Below are 15,873 nucleotides of genomic sequence, written 5' to 3'. Positions count from 1 at the left end.
GTTTTGTAGAAAACATGGAAACAGCAAAGACGCTTTAATATGTTGTGTGTTTTAATAGATCGGTGACGACCGCACAGAGTAGCATTATAACAGAACTAAATGTATCTCGTATGATAAAACAGCGCTGCTTTACCCCACATACGCACGACCGGAAGCACCGGAAGTGCTCGACTGTGGCATAATAAAAGCTCCGCTGCTTTCCAGCCGTGTGTCGCGCTCGTTCAGCGCCTCGTTTCGCTTCGACGGCTTTCAGCCTCACTCTGCTTCATTCTACTACGTTAATAAATCATTAGCTCATCCATGAACATGATTTCTGCCCGAGTCCCGTCGGATTGCGTCGGCTGTGGGGATGAAGACCACAACTCCCATGATTCCACACTCAGTCACAGCGTCATCAGACTACGCCTTTGTCTCTTTGTTTATTTTGAATACGTGCCCTCTAGCGGCGAAAATTACATATTGTGCCTTTAACTTCTAACTATTTTTGAATGTTTGGGATCATCAGTTATCAAAGCTCTGTAAATATTGGTCACAGACACGGAGATTTACATTAAATTTCAGCAAGCTGATTACTCACTACAACTCCCACAGATCATGTTTTCAGGTCAAGTCTTATTTTGACGAGACAGAGTGGTTATATCTAAGTGTGTGAGTTGTTTACTTACTTTTTTAAATGAGTCTTTCAGACGGATTCACGAATGCGCATGAACACAAAAGAGGTTTTATCACATGAACCAATCACAGCCGATCATAACCAGTCATATCCAATCATATTGCGATGGAGGCATTGCATCCTGTCACGTGACTTTCCCCCATTCATTCTCAGTTACCCCCCACTAAACCCAGCGCAGGCTTGAGGGGGTCTGTTCAAACTCAATGGGCGCAGCCTCCTGCTGTAACTACCTGCTGGACACTGTCTCTTTAGAAAAAACTGTCATTTATACACTTTTTAATGTTTTAATTTGTAATATTGGTGTTGTTATATTTTTGTACTACATACTTTTTCTGACCCAGTATTTTGAAGAGGCACTGCCTCCCTTGCCTCCTCGGAGGAAATACCCCGGCTCTATTGTCTGTTGTTTTCAAAGTTATATATATGTATATATATAGTATAATCCCATTCCTTCACATCTGCTGTCATCCTCTATACCGCCTGACGCATAATGCTCAGCGGGTGTGGATAATATGTAGATATGTTAATGAGCTCATGGTTGAGATGTCATGGAAAAATCTGAATTTTGCTGATTATATTCAGTAAGTCTGAGTTACAGTATGTTTACAACAAAATACACTGACTTGATGTTGCTCGTAAGTTTTGAAGTTACCAGCATCTTGAACCTGAGACGTGATTATCTGAACAACAGAAATGAGACGTGATACTGAACCTGTGTAAAGTGAGAGTAGAGAAAACTTTTACAAACAGGGATTTGAGTCTTGACTTGGACTAGAGTTTGATTTGACGTTAGGTTTCACTCAGTAAACCTGATAAATTACTGTAAATGACCAGACTGACTTTGTTCATTTATGCAGGGCAGATTCTGTCTCAGTGCTAGTTAAGGATAAACAGTTTGTCAGTTTTATATGCTCAACACACTTTTAGCAGCCGTCTGGTGTGTAATTCAGCCTGAAGGTGGCGCTCTAATGTTCATTCACAGACCGTTAGTACACACCACACATGCATTGAATTATACTTTCATTCATGTACTCCACATAGGAAGAACAGACATGCCAACTAGTTAGTGACCTGATGCACATAGCTGAAGCTGACTGGTGTGGTCTTGATTTGGAGCGTAAGGTCACTTGAGAATAATCGAATCCATTAGAGCAGCTGCAGTTCCATTTCTCGCCACAGATTCACACTAAAGGTGTGGCGCTGTCGAGCTGCGGAGGCTCAGACACCAGTCTGATATCACCGTCTCTTACCGTCATACACAGTGTATGAGACACTACAGCAGTGCTTCTCAATTCCAGACCAGCCCCTGCTCTGCACATTTTGCATGTCTCCCTTATTTAACACACCTGATTGAGATCATCAGCTGGTCAGTTCAGTTCATGGATCTCTCTCCTAACAAGCTAATGATCTCAATCAGGTGTGTTAAATAAGGGAGACATGCAAAATGTGCAGAGCAGGGGCCGGTCTGGAATTGAGAAGCACTGCACGACACAACTTTCTGTGAAATCTCTCAGCTCTGACTGCCCGAACTCTGCAGACCGGCTCTGACTCTGGGCACTATTGTTGACTCGTCCAGACTGCGAATCAGTCGTGTAGTGTATTCCAGCCTGAAGCAGCTCTTGTTTAGTTAATCATAATTCCAATCTGATTAGTGCTGCCTGATCTGCCTTTACTTGTCCAATCTTCTGCTTCAAAAGGACAGATCTGTGTTTCCCCAAAGCGTCAGGACCATGAAACACTGACACCATCATATCTGCAAAACACTCCACACAGACTATCCATCACGACTGGGACTTAACATAGTACAATAGTTCATTTCAGATGAGCAGGAGTATTTCCCTTACGTTCTCTATAAATACATGGAGCTGAGTGAAAGTGATCATGTTTTATAGAAGACGTCAGCTCTGCTGGAAAACATTATGATTGCACACACACACACACACACACACACACACACACGTGTGCTGCCTCAGGTGAGCATGGGAAGTGTAGTAATTAAGGGAAAATATGCAGCGCTCGTTATGCAGCTGTAATGTAGTCGCCTCCAGTGCTGTCTGAACAAACATGCTGCCTTCATTACTCTGCTATTCACAGAGCTCGTAAAGCGTCCGCTGTCCTGAACGCTGCAGCTCTTTACAGGGAACAGCACTGACGAGGGGATGTTCGCTAAAGCAAACCACTGCGGCATGGTTTTTTTGGCCAAATACTGCAGCGGCTGAGATGTGAGAGACCAGACACAAGACAGACATGCATTCATAACAAATGAAAAACATGACTGTCCTGTTAGCTTTCTCTCTTCCTCTCTCAGCTCTATGTATGCAGCCACAAAAAGGCATGTGTAAAGGTAATTGGGAATTGAATGAATGGTTGCATACTACAATGGAGCCAAGTGGTTAAGAAGTACATTTGCATTTCTTCTTTTAGCAGACGCTTCTATCCAGTGAGAAGCTCGTAGTTTATTGAGAGTGAAGGGGGCTGATGGTTAACATCACTCTTGAATGTGTGTGTGCGTGTGTTCATCAGACGAACAGCAGCAGCGTTTCTGTGTTTCGCACACAGCCATAGGCTTTTAGCTGCTTTGAAAAAATGTTTCGTGCTCCGAGAACATTTCAGAAGTGAAAATGCTCATCAGCCTCTTAAAACCATAATGCTTTTAACTTTGTAATAACTGGAAACAGCAGCTTATCCAAAAAAATGAAAAGGGCTGTTATTCAGTAGTGTAGTAGCTTCTCCCGGTGTTGAGGATAACTGGAGGAGCTTCATCATGAATATCTGACTGCATCGCTGCATCGACTCAAACTCGCTCTGATACAACCAGAGATTGCAAACATCTGAGCCATTTATCAACAACATATATGATCAGTTTTGTGCAGGTGATTTTAAGGGTGATATTTTACAAAGCTGACTGTGCAGATGTGCATGTTTTTGTGAATGGTGTGTGTGTGTGTGTGTGTGTGGGGTGATAATACATGTCTGTATAAGGTTCCTGATACTAAGGCTTTAGGTTTAGTTTGGCTTTATGCTGAACTGCATCTGTAGACAGAATTGTGAAGATCTGCATCAGAGTCATAGCATAAAGATAAATTCCCTGAGGAATATCACCACATTTTTATGTGATCCCCCAGTATTTCAGATGACGACAGGACTTAAGCTGATCAGAATAAGTGTTTATTTTAAATATTTGGCTGTTTTTTACTTCTAATAACCACAGAAGGTTGGCACAGCATTTCAGAGTTGCTGTTAGATGATCGTGTTTTATGGCAGTGAGTAGTGCAGCATGTTATGTGAAAGCAGTAAAAGAGCCGCAGCATGTTCTCATGCTTCTGCAGATCGGGAAGGACCGGCAGCTGAGCTTCGACCCGTGCTGCGTCAGCTTCTTCTCTAAGGGCGAGTACATCGTGATGGGCGGCTCCGACAAACAGGCCTCGCTCTACACTAGAGACGGGGTCCGGCTGGGCACCATCGGGGAGCAGAGCTCCTGGGTTTGGACCTCCCGAGTCAAGCCAGACTCCAACTATGTGGTCAGACATCTCTCGGGTTATTCATGGATTATTCATTCATGAGGGTAGTTAGGTGTGCTAGGAGCTTTATCATGGACAGTGGTTCCACATGACTGAATCATGTTATTTGGACATGTCTAATTTTAAGTTGAGTTTACTCAGTTTGCTTTAGTTTATCCTACATGAAGTGCTTGAGTAGAGATACCATGTTTCCATCGTGTAGAACCACTGTTTATTCAAGTTCAGCCAAATAATGGCCATCATAATACAATATTAGGCATTAACAAGTCTCCCTATTTTCTCATCTTGCTAAAAATTGCATAAAATAACACTTTATTTTAACATTTTGTCTCCCCATATCCAGTCCTATGCAAAGCATGGTGGGAAGTGTAAACTTATTTTGAGCTACATGTTCTTTCAAAATGAAAACATCAAGTTAAGCCAAAAAGTAACCATTTCAAGTCTGCTTAACATGATGCAATCATGTTTAAACGAAAAACCTGATACAATGGTGTTAAATCAAAATGAATTCTATAAATAAAGAAAAGCCTGTGAATCTCACAAAAATATGTCTAGTTCACCTTTCATCCCAAAAGTCAAATAAAAAAAAATGGTTATTGTCATTATATTCATTACCAAATTTGTTTTAATATATTACTGTGCAAATAATAATACATATGATATATAATAATATATTCGTTGTTGCCTTAGAGTTATGAGAATTAGTCAGGGGAAGAAATAATGTCACAATGCAAAACCCCTAATGGTCCTAAATAGACTTTGACAATTTAGACAAAATAGACAATTTTTTCCATTCAATCGATAATTTCTTCCTTTGTTTCTTCTTTGAGGGGTGAAATATGTTTGTGAGATTGGCTGTTGTCATCACTCGCCTCTATTTAAAGCTATTGTTTATTAATAGAAGGAGAGATTAAAGGTGTAAACTCTTACAGTGCATATCTAATCAGAGCGGAGATGTGTGACTGAGTTAATTAGTTATGTGAAAATCACCTCACATATTGGGTTAAAAACCACAGCTCTGTTTTTCTCTCAAACTGTGTTTTATAAAGCAGTCACCAGTCTTTCACAGACATTAGAACATCATTATAAAAAGGAGAGCGATCAATCGATATGTCACCCTTTTTGTGTTTTGATTTGCATTCTTTAATTAGTGTGGTTGCGAGCTCTTTGGTGGATATTTGTGGTGGTTGAGCATCACACTCTTCAGAAGCTTGTGTTGTGCAGGTTTTAGGCTGTCAGGACGGCACCATCGCCTTCTTCCAGCTAATCTTCAGCACGGTCCATGGCTTATATAAGGACCGCTACGCCTACAGAGACAGCATGACTGACGTCATCGTACAGCACCTCATCACTGAGCAGAAAGGTGACCAGAAAATCCTCCAGCACATACAGGTTCATCATATTCAAACATGCTGCTCTCAAACTCAAGAGAACATGTTTCACTTCAGCCGTAAGCTCTTACTGCAGCATGTGTGTAACTGTATGTTCCTTTAGGTTTAGTCTCCATTTGTAAATTAATTAGTTTACAGTAGGGATGCACGATATTATCGGACCAATATCGGAATCGGCCGATGATGGCTTTAAATGTAAATATCGGCATCGGCCCAATATGAAACATTATGCCGATATGTCTTGCCGATTAGAGGAACACGTTAACTCACATGTGCTCAGGGTGTGCTAGCGATTAGATCACGTCAGCATTGTGGCTCATTCTTGAAGCAAAGTTTTGTCTGAATGATGATTGGATTCACTGTTTTGGATCGCTGCATTTAATCTGTGAAAGCATGTACAGAATGACGCGTTCGGTGTATGATAGAGTAAACAGTAATAGCACGTGCAGCAGCAGTCTCCCCCGGGTCCTAACGCCCGCTCAGTAAGGAGTTTTAATCTGTAGGGGGCGCTGTTGGCCTACTTTTAATCAAATTAAAGCAAAATACACAAATAATATTTAGACTGGGTTTCTGATTAAATAAAGCAGTAATTTTATTGTTTATTTAATTCTAACAAATAAGTTCTTGTTAAAAACTAACCAAAATTAAAATTAATTATATATCGGTATCTGCATCGGCTATTGGCCAAAATGAGTAGAAAATTATCGGCATATCGGTTATCGGCAAAATCCAATATCGTGCATCCCTAGTATTTTTTTATTGGTCTTATGAAGTATTTTAATTTGTTGAGATAGTGAATTGGTGGGTTTTTGTTAAATGTGAGCCAAAATCATCACAATTAAAAGAACCAAAGACTTAAACTTCTTCAGTCTGTGTGCATTGAATTGATTTAATACACGAGTTTCACAATTTGAGTTGAATTACTGAAATAAATGAACTTTTCCACGACATTCTAATTTATTGAGATGCACCTGTATATGTATGCTAATGGTGATAGTGGCGAGGAGACAGATTAAACAGTTAAAATGCAAATTATCTTTGATCATATGCGTGTCGCCCATGTAAGGAAGGAGAGATAAAGACTCTGCATATGCAGATTTCATTTTTTTCTTACTTTTTTAAACTATATACTGTCCATTAAACTTTGACAATTTTCATCATCTTTAGAAAGCATAATGAAGCAATATTAAATTCAGTAGGGATTTACCAATAGGATTTTTTTGGCTGATGCCGATGCCGATTTTAACAATAAAGTATTAGCTGATACCGATACAGATATTGGTCAATTGCATAAAGCAGGGCTTAAAAACAGAAGAAAAAAAATCGATCGGTTCACTCCGAGCAGAATCGGTATTTGAACGTTTCTGTTCCTGTGTTCTTCTGTATTATTACCGTTCAGAAACCGATTTTAGTAGAAAAAATACCGGTTAATAACGTTATTTTTAAAACTTTTTCTTTGCCTATAATAATAATAATAATAATAAAGTACAGCGTTTTCTTTACTCAAAAAGAAAAAACACGAAGAGAGTCTTGATCTGGTACTTGTGCTTAGTCATAGCCAATACAGCATCATCTTTTCTAGATTTTGACCAAATGTATTGAACAAAAGAAAAAAGCTGGTAACACTTTAAAGACAAAGTATTTTTTCAAAATATTTAAAAGTGTTTGCAGCATGAATAAAAAAAGCTACACCTATAAGCGTTTTGAGAGGAAGAAAACTAAATTAGTAGGCTGTACGTCACATTTTATTATTACATTCAGAAATAATGTAAGCTAAAATACCAGTAAATAAAACAAAATGTTTACAAACATTATTACAGACACAATTAGGCTATTTTAGTTCCCTTCTCTCCACAACAAATCCTCTAAAGTTGTATTTAGGCTAAATGTAAATGTCAAGCCAAAACAAATTAATTAAAAAGTGAAACTGAAGCCTACCTCTCTCATTCTGGATGAGTCCAAATGTTTCTATATCCGCGACGTATCTGAATGCTAAAATATGATTTATTATGTAAACTAAAGTCTTTGTTCTTCACTGGCATTATAGACGTACAGTGAGGCTCTGGTCACGCTGAACGGCACAGACTGTACTACGCACTATTTAAATTGAGCAGTGTAACTTTTTATGTTTCTTTAACTGTATTTTATTTTGATAATGAACAGGCTGCGATGTCAAGTTAGCATAAATATGTGGTAAGTGTGTGTGAGGCACCGACGCGATCACTGCATTGTTTTCCCAACTGTTACTCCGTAATTTATGGGCATACCAACGCTGGTTGGTCATACAGATAGAACCAAAACATCATTCAAAACTGTAAAGCTTTTGCAAAATAGAGAAAATGGCTTTCTGCCGTCTCGGTTTTTTTTCTGTGAACTTTGGAGCGCGTTACAATGATCCAAACTAACCACAATTTTTTCTTTCGTTTTGTTAATCTGTTAATGATTTAAGTGAAATATATTTCGTATATAGACCTATATATTCCTTTTTATGTAGCCTATATAGTTTTATTCTGTTTTCTCCGTTCATAGAAGTGCTGCAGGTGCATAATGTGACCTTGTGTGAATCCGTGTTCTACACTATCCTGCCATTTTTGCTGGTTTCAAAGCTGCATATTACCTACCATTCATTTTCACTTAAATGTAGGCCTTATGCTTGGCGGTTCGTGACGTATCCACTGGTAAACTAACGTCAGTGCATTGCCATTGCGACTTATCTATGATGAATGTACAGCTGAGCGCGGGCGTTTCACTCACTGGATGCGTCAGCGTCATTACAGCAAAAGATAGAAATAACTGACTTCAAACCATTTTTAGCTGGTGACAGTACTAGTGTTCTAATCATTTTGGCCACCGCTGTATCATTATTTTTACCACATTTCAGTGATGACCATGGGCTCTTTTGCATTACAGTTATGTGACCAAATGAAAGCGTCTCAATGGTCCTAAGAATGGGCTTTATTCAGATGTATACTGTGTGTGCATGATCTCATATGAAAGACGTGTTGTCACGCAGTGTTATCTGAAGCGTGATCAAACACGGAGCTGTAGGATGACTGAGAGGCTGTGTTTGGCGGTCGGGTCAGATGTTGACCCGTCTCTTGTGATATGAAGCAGCCCATTCAAACTCCACACTCCAGAAATACACACAGAAAGTGTTTTGTCTAGACGAGTTGGTCAGAGTGCCTTCAGAGTGTGATTTGTTTAATGTATTTAGTCATTTATTATCCTTGACGCTTTTATCCAGAGTGATCCCCTGCAGAGAACTACAGTTAAAGAAACAGCTGAACATTCATTTCCTTATTTTCTCATCTTCCTGTCATTATAAAGTCAGTCTTTCCTCCATAAACACACACAAGTGTTTGGCAGAATCTCAGTGCTGCTCTTTTCTGTGCATCAGAAGCATAAAGTGATCAAAAATGACAACATTTACCATCTTAAAAGTATCATAAGTCTGGCCTGATTGTCCAGCATGATAGAGGAAGAGCAAAGCCCAGAGAAACCTTCAACATGTAACTAAAGCACATGCTAAACTACAGCTGCTCTCTTCTGACACTCGGCAGACCCTCCGTGTCTAAACATCTCATCCAGCAGGCCTTGATCACTATCAGCTCTCCAGCGACTTTATGACTAACAAATGGCCACTTTAGTAAGGAGGAGCAAAACAAATGTCTTTGTTCATTGTCAGTCCAGGATAGGCAGCCAGATAACTGACCGACCCACCAGTATTGAAGCTGAGCCCCAATTTCATGCACCATTTTCCCGCGTCCCAGCAGACTTAGTAAGACTTGCTTTTCAGTTGATGTGTAGTGTTCAGTAACAGGAGTGAGTCAAAACTACATCCGTTGCTTGGTGATGATAAACCAAACATATTTTGCAAGGGAAAATCAAACACATTTGTAATCCAAGTGCATCTTTTTAGTAAACTTTTAAACCGTGCTTACAACGTCTAGCTGAAAAAAGCCACAGTCTGTTTCTTCACGTGAAAATGCAAGTAAAAACCCATTTTCCATCACTCACAGTGATAAACTGGACATTACAGATTATATCTAATCAGCTGCAAAAGCGCTTGAATGATACAGCAATATTTGACGAGCGCAAACGTTAGTAAATCTCGTTGCGTGATTCATTTGAATACTCTCGTCCCATACATTTTGCGTATGAAAGGGAAACTCCTACAAATGCATTTTTAATAAGGTCAGGCGCAAAAATAACTGTCCACCTTTTTTTCAGCGCTAATTCTTCACTGCGCATCTTTAGTAAAACCTGACAGTACTGTTTTAACGCCAAAAGATGGTTTGCACCGGCAAAAGCTGCCCCTATATATCTGTTGTTTCATTGCTTCTTTATGTAAGATTTTTTTTCCTTCATTGTTTGCTCTCTTTCAAATAAATGCTGCTTGCTTGGGTGTTTTGTTATTAAATGCACTGTTATTCAGTCATTTTGTAAGTGTGACCTAGCTGTCAGGATATATTTAGGGGCCACTATATATAAATATGTTGAGTGATTAAAAAAAGAAAGAAAGTGAGAGATGATTTACATGTAACCTGTCCTCTGTGTGTGTGTGTGTGTGTGTGTGTGTGTAGGAGAAGAGACTGCAGTGTTTGTCCTTCACGGCCGTCAGAGAGAAAGAGTGGCTGATGGAGTCTCTCATTCGCTACATTAAAGTGATCGGCGGCCCGCCGGGACGAGAGGGGCTTCTAGTGGGGCTGAAGAATGGAGCTGTATGTGATCTTGAAAGTCATAGTTATTGCTATTGTGTGATGCATTTTGTTTCTGTCTAGTGCTACATGAATGCAGCTTCTTTTCTTCCGTCTCAGCAGTGTAAATAGTTTGGTTAGTATTGGCCCTCAAAGCGTTTTATGTGTGTAGATCCTGAAGATCTTCGTGGACAACCCGTTTGCCATCACGCTGCTGAAGCAGAACACTTCAGTGCGCTGTCTGGACATGAGCACATCACGCAGCAAGCTCGCTGTAGTGGACGAACACAACACCTGCCTCGTGTACGACATTCACACCAAGGAGCTGCTCTTCCAGGTCATGATGAGCTTCAGTCTGAGCCTGTGCATGACCTATGACGATGTGCCAGCAGCAGCACAGTTAGCAATCAGATGCCCTGACTGGTGTCCCTGTGTCTGTGTTTCTCTGATTCTGTAGGAGCCCAATGCCAACAGTGTGGCCTGGAACACGCAGTGTGAGGACATGCTGTGTTTCTCTGGCAGTGGATATCTGAACATCAAGGCCAGTAACTTCCCAGTGCACCAGCAGAAACTGCAGGGCTTTGTGGTGGGTTACAACGGATCCAAGATCTTCTGCCTTCACGTCTACTCTATGGCCGCAGTGGAGGTGCCTCAGGTGCGAGAAACCGGTTCAGTCTCCCATTGATTGGGAAATGATGGAGAATGAGCTTGGTAACGGGTGATCTGTGTGTAAATGAAATCCACATGGTATGTTTAACAAAAGTAAAGTTATTGGCAGTAGGCCTGTTAACAAGGCTGAGAAACTACATTCAATTGTTTCTTTTAAATATTTCCAGTATTCCAAATCTAATCCAGTTGTAAAGACATTTCGCACCTCCTGATGTTGTGGAGTAAATGGCATGGTCCTGGTTAACATGTTTTGTTGAAACGGCAAACAGCAAAACAGGGGGGAAGTCGTGGCCTAATTGTTAGAGAGTCCCCCGGGCGCCGCAGCATAAAAAATGGCTGCCCACTGCTCCGGGTGTTTGTTCACTGCTGTGTGTGTGCACTTTGGATGGGTTAAATGCAGAGCACTAATTCCAAGTATGGGTCACCATACTTGGCCACATGTCACTTCACTTTCACTTTCAATCCTGTCAAAAAATGTTTGTACCCCTGAATAACATGACTTTGGCACATCCATTTCGAATGAGACTTTTCCTTTTCATCCTCTTGGACATACTTGGACCACGTTAGCTGATTGTCATTCTGGTTGATCTGTGCAGTCTGCTCCGATGTATCAGTACCTGGAGCGACGCATGTTTCAGGAGGCCTATCAGATCGCCTGTCTGGGTGTGACGGATAATGACTGGAGGGATCTGGCCACAGAGGCTCTGGAGGGACTCGATTTTCACACCGCCAAGAAAGTGAGGCACGCACCCACCGCTTTCACCCTGTCATCCTGTTTTTAACATGTTTCAGGATATATTTGTCTTTGTGTCACTCTCATCAGGCGTTCATCAGGGTTCGAGATCTGCGCTATCTGGAGCTCATCAACAGCATTGAAGTAAGACATCACACACATGCCTCATGTTACACTCCTCATCTCATCTAATTCTTCAATTAGAGGCCATTTTCTGCCCTATAGGTGCCCTATAAATTCAAATCATTCTAGGATAGATTTGTACTTTCAAAAAAAAAATTTTTTTAAATATGAAAAGTACTAAAACTGCAAAATGCTGCATTTTCATACATTCCAATTACTATAAATTACTGTCATTTTTTCTTTTGAATGTAATTGCCACATTTCTGAAACAAGGCCTCAGTGATGTATGTGAATGAGCTCCTGTGGGCTTGTGGGCTTGTATTTTCTTCCTAAGAACTAAACAATAATTTTCAGTTAGATAAGTATTTATATCATCATTTGTATTGTGTTCAAGTATCAAAAGTGTTCCTTAGTGAAGAATTATGTTTGTCCTCTCTTATTTCACTGTGCACATTACTCTTTATTATGTCTCATCAAGCATGCTGAGCTTTTCAGAGTTGAACATTGTGATACACAAACCCTGTCCTGTTTCAGTAAATGTTGTTCTTATGGGGACATGTTTTGATCCCCATGAATGAAGTGTTTTGAATGTAAAAATGCTTGTAGTTTTGTGTGAGGGGTAGGTTTAGGTGTAGTGTTACCATTACACCTATGGAATGAACCCATAAAACCCAACGGTGAATACACAACATGTGTGTGAGTGTGTGTGTGAGTGTGAGTGTGAGTGTGTGTGTGTGTGACCTCTCTATTATGATTAAATCATCATTGCCCCTCCCTGTGGAGTTCAGATGTGCAACACAAAATGACTGCTTACACACACACACACACACACTCTTATCCACCCGTAGGCATCAGAAATTCAATAGTTCATTCTTTCCATTGAGAACTGCAGACATCAAAAGCATTTCTGAACAACACAAACTTTCCTTCCCAGAAAACAAGCCACCCTTATCTCTCTCACACACACACACACTGTTCATATTCTGATTTAAAGGAACAGACACATTCTACCATCACTCATTCCAAACCTGATTGTGTTTCTTTTATACAACACAATATGAAATGTTTTAATAGCAAAAGTTTCAGCCAAATTCTCTGCAGTATAATGTTCAGGGGCCGTCATCCTGCAGTTGTGTGATTGTTTGTGTGTAGAGTTTTGTATGCTGGTGTGTGTGGTAATGGTCTGCATGTCTGTACGTGAAACACTACATCTGTGCGTCTTACTGTACGTGTGTTTTGTGCAGGAGAGGAAGAAGAGGGGTGAGAGTAATAACCAGCTCTTCCTGGCTGATGTCTATGCGTATCAGGGCAAGTTCCACGAGGCCGCCAAACTCTACAGGAAAACCGGCCATGACAGCCGAGCGCTCAGCATGTATACAGACCTGCGCATGTTTGAGTACGCTAAGGTGTGTGTGTGTGTGCCGTCACTGCTGCAGTTCATTCTGCCCACCTAGACAGGATGCGTCAGCTGTCTGACTTTTTTAATACATATAGCAAGACTGTGCAAATGACTGTACAGAATACACAGAAAAATATGTGTGTAGACTTTGTGATCTGGATTTCTGTCCTTACAAAACTGTAGTCCATTACTGAAGAGAAATTACATGCTGAAAATTGTAGTTAGTAATGTAATCTATAAATGTTTTGATTAGTTTTAGATTACCTAGCTCATTTATCACATTGAGGGTCTGCGTGCTGCTCACTGTTCATCACTTTGTTTGGTGTACAAAAGTTTACCAAACAGTTAAATAATATATTTAAATAAAAAATAAAGCTGCTACACTGCTTATTTGTTTGTTTTACAAAAACTTCTTATTCTTCTTATTAAAAAAATATTTTTATTCTTCTTCATGATGTTTTAGTATGAAGAGGTATATTTAAGTCACTGTATGTATGAGTTGTGTTTTTAATATATTTTTAAATATGTTAAAAATGCTAGTCCACACATATTGACAGACCCGGTTTACATTAGCTGTCTGTAACCACTGCTGTGTAAGCATAGTGTGTTTGTGTTGAAGGACTTCCTGGGCTCCGCAGACCCCAAGGACACTAAGCTGCTGATGAAGAAGCAGGCAGACTGGGCCAAGAACAGTAAAGAGCCTCGAGCGGCTGCGGACATGTACCTGACTGCAGGAGAACACATGAAAGCCATCGAGATCATCGGAGAACACGGCTGGATGGACATGTGAGCCACACACACGCATGCTGCCGTCATATGGTGGACACACTCAGGCCTTTAGTGACTGTAGATATTACAGGAAACGGTGGTTTGTTCCAGTGGTGTTAAACCGAAGCGGTCACAGCAGCATGCTGATGATATGGCCTGATGGTTAGCAGACATCTTCCACAGATGTTTTGAGTCAAGGTCACATATGGAAGACCTGCGTCATGTCATGATCTCCTGTTCCCTCTCTCTTTATAATACAAAGATTACACACACAGTCAGCACAATGGCTGACATAAATCATCGTCCTCTCTCTCTGTCTGTGTGTAGGTTGATAGACTTGGCCCGTAAGCTGGATAAAGCAGAGAGGGAGCCGCTGTCCAGATGTGCCGTGTTCTTTAAGAAGTTCAATCATCACGGTTATGCTGCTGAGATTTATAATAAAATGGGCGATCTGAAGGCGCTGGTCCTGCTTCATGTGGACACTAGACACTGGGATGAGGTACGTGTGTGTGTGTGTGTACCTGTTATTCACTACGTCATAAATCACACAGAATGAAGTGTTTTGAGAATGTAAAAGTGATAGGAACACCAGTGTGCATGTGATTATCTTATCTAAACATTCTGCTGCTGTTTTGAAATGTCATTTGATTGGCTGCATCTGAAACAACTGATGTAACCAACTGGTGTGGAGACAAAAAATAGTTGCACAGACACACTACTGTAAGCATGTAAGATAAGCTGCTGCTGCATGAGTAGACATATATAAATCCCGTAGCAGATGTAGACAGGTGGAGCTGGAGGAGGTGGAAGGTTTCAGTTATGTTTATATTATATTCACCACAAAATATTCAGATATTGTTAAAATGCAAAAGCAGTTTAATTTGATTCACAATGTTTTATATACGTATATATATATATATATGGCTGTTTTGGCTTTAATGATCAGCGGTTGAGGGTAGGGCGGCTGCTCACATCTTCAGCAGATGCAAAGACACTAATAGTTTGTTTCTGTGGTCAGTGAGACGCCGCCATACATGTGACTGTTTGCTGAACATTGACAAAACTGATGTATAAAGGACATTTTGCAAGTGACTGATGGACTGGTGTGGCTGCTGCTTGTTTCAGGCGTTCTCTTTAGTGGAGAAACACTCTCAGTTCAGAGACGACGTCTATGTGCCGTACGCCCAGTGGCTGGCTGAACACGACCGCTTCGAGGAGGCCCAGAGAGGTCAGTCAAATACACCCTTCACATACAGGACTGGAGAGAAAGTGTGTGGATTGTGCTTCGGCAAACACTCACTCTGCAAATTACAACTGGCAGCAAGATACGTTTCTCATCACGCCTATGGAAAGCACTCATAACGATGGCTCTGTGTGTGTGAGAGTGTGTGTGTCTGTGTGTGTGTGTGTGTGTGTGTGTGTGCGCGTTTTTGTGACAAATGAGGACATAAATTTGTATAATGACAAAGGTATAACATAGGTATTACAAGGAGAAGGTGACTTTTCAGGACATTACCCCATGTCCCCACTTTTCAAAACGCTTATAAATCACACAGAATGGAGTGTATTGAAAATCTGAAATAGCACAAAGTCTCCTGTGAGGGGTAGGTTTAGGGGTAGGGTTGGTGAAGGGCAATAGAATATACGGTCTGTACAGTAGAAAAACCATTAAGCCTATGGGATGTCCCCACTTTTCACAAAAACAAACCTCTGTGTGTGTGTGTGTGTGTGTGTGAGAGAGAGAGAGAGAGAGGGTGTGTGTGTGTGTGTGTGTGTGTGTGTGCGCATTTTTGTGACAAATGAGGACATAAATTTGTATAATGACAAAGGTATGACATAGGTATTACAAGGAGAAGGTGACTTATGGAGACATTACCCCATGTCCCCATTTTTCAAAAC

At 40.6% G+C, this 15,873-nt stretch overlaps 1 protein-coding gene across 1 annotated transcript in view; it reads left to right on the top strand.

The window, feature by feature from the left end:
• The window catches only part of ift122 (intraflagellar transport 122 homolog (Chlamydomonas)), a 41,836-nt gene that overhangs the window by 14,276 nt on the left and 11,687 nt on the right, over positions 1 to 15,873 (top strand). Inside the window, exons 9-19 of the mRNA XM_016576033.1 lie at positions 4,003 to 4,194; positions 5,419 to 5,586; positions 10,169 to 10,306; positions 10,455 to 10,619; positions 10,740 to 10,937; positions 11,548 to 11,688; positions 11,775 to 11,828; positions 13,052 to 13,213; positions 13,826 to 13,992; positions 14,302 to 14,473; positions 15,100 to 15,202. Coding sequence (XP_016431519.1) covers positions 4,003 to 4,194; positions 5,419 to 5,586; positions 10,169 to 10,306; positions 10,455 to 10,619; positions 10,740 to 10,937; positions 11,548 to 11,688; positions 11,775 to 11,828; positions 13,052 to 13,213; positions 13,826 to 13,992; positions 14,302 to 14,473; positions 15,100 to 15,202 — 1,660 coding nt within the window. The remainder of the gene's footprint in view (positions 1 to 4,002; positions 4,195 to 5,418; positions 5,587 to 10,168; positions 10,307 to 10,454; positions 10,620 to 10,739; positions 10,938 to 11,547; positions 11,689 to 11,774; positions 11,829 to 13,051; positions 13,214 to 13,825; positions 13,993 to 14,301; positions 14,474 to 15,099; positions 15,203 to 15,873) is intronic.

This window comes from Sinocyclocheilus rhinocerous, unplaced genomic scaffold, assembly GCF_001515625.1.
Source record: "Sinocyclocheilus rhinocerous isolate Xijiao unplaced genomic scaffold, SAMN03320098_v1.1 scaffold2549, whole genome shotgun sequence".
NCBI lineage: Eukaryota > Metazoa > Chordata > Actinopteri > Cypriniformes > Cyprinidae > Sinocyclocheilus > Sinocyclocheilus rhinocerous.
This window is presented reverse-complemented; position numbering and strand designations above follow the sequence as displayed.